Source organism: Tupaia chinensis, unplaced genomic scaffold (genome assembly GCF_000334495.1).
Source record: "Tupaia chinensis unplaced genomic scaffold, TupChi_1.0 Scaffold000292_1, whole genome shotgun sequence".
In the NCBI taxonomy this organism is placed as follows: Eukaryota; Metazoa; Chordata; class Mammalia; order Scandentia; family Tupaiidae; genus Tupaia; species Tupaia belangeri.
This window is the reverse complement of record NW_006159777.1, coordinates 2,545,560-2,546,642: the sequence shown is the minus strand read 5'-3', so window position 1 is coordinate 2,546,642 and position 1,083 is coordinate 2,545,560. Positions and strand designations below refer to the sequence as shown.

Sequence of the window (1,083 nt, the reverse complement as noted above, 5' to 3'; positions counted from 1 at the left end):
TGCCCCGCGCCGGCCGCGCAGCCGCCTCCTGCCTCCTCCCCGCCCCGGGAAGCACCGAGTGGGCTGCAGGGCCCTCGTATTTATACTTCCTTCCCGGCTTTGACATAAGAGGTTTATTTTTGATCTCTCACTATTCCCGTTTCCCCTCCCCTGGGACCAGAGAGAGAAACTGAAAAGGGGGAGAGAGGGGGGAAAGTTTGGATGAAATGTAAAACCAAGCAGGAGTCTGGGAGACCCGCCCCCCCAACGTGTGGACTCCAGCTTTCCCCTTCGCGGTACCCACATTAACTCCTACGATGCTGGACTGGCCCCTTGGGCACAGGCCTTGGGGAGACCCTGGCCGCTCCCTCCCGGGGACCAAGTACACAGGGCACATCCTCCAACGCGCCGCCGTCCTGGTTGGTCCCAGCAGTGTTCCAGTCCCTGCGGGTCACCCGGAGGTCTGGCAGTGGCAGAACACAGGGCTCAGCTTGTAACTGCAAAGCACAAGAGGTAAGGTCACGCTAAAATCGCGCTTTCCACCTAAACTCACCGTCCTAGCCTCCCACTGTTCTACTCCAAACCCGAGATCAGCAAAAACAAACAAAAAAGCCCCCTGGTGACCAAGGACTCTGCTAGGCTGTCTGGGAGGGCTGTAAGCACTGGCAGTGGGGCTGGGACACAGCAGTCACCTTCCACTCGGACAGTGGGGGAAGGGGGATGCAGGCAAGCATTTCCCCAGGCTGGAAGCAGTCTCTGGAAACCCTCTTCTCTGCTGAAATAGTCTGGGGGACAAGCCCCCTTCACAGCGGTGCCCAGCTCCAGGTCCAAACGCTTCTGGGGCTGATTGGTTCTGTCCCACTCTGAGCCCAGTTAAAGCAGACACGTCTCTGAGCCCGCCCAGCTGTGTCTGCGCCCACCTCACTGTCCAGTCTGGGTCAGGTTCAGGGTCCTGCTCACTAAGGCCCCCTGGACTGGTCCTTTACCCTTTCTGAGTTGCCTCCAGCACCCCCAGCCCTACCCCCAGGTATCCTGCTCTCTGCTTATGCCGGGCCGCTCAGGGCGAGGTCACTTCTGCTTCTGTGACTATGGAGGGTCAGCAGC

The 1,083-nt window shown here is 59.7% G+C and overlaps 1 protein-coding gene across 1 annotated transcript in view; it reads right to left on the bottom strand.

The window, feature by feature from the left end:
• The window catches only part of ADAMTS8 (ADAM metallopeptidase with thrombospondin type 1 motif 8), a 32,211-nt gene that overhangs the window by 23,664 nt on the left and 7,464 nt on the right, over positions 1–1,083 (bottom strand). Inside the window, exons 3-4 of the mRNA XM_006150649.2 lie at positions 672–764; positions 366–476 (exon numbers count right to left, since the gene is read on the bottom strand). Of these exons, the coding sequence (XP_006150711.1) occupies positions 366–476; positions 672–764 (204 nt within the window). The remainder of the gene's footprint in view (positions 1–365; positions 477–671; positions 765–1,083) is intronic.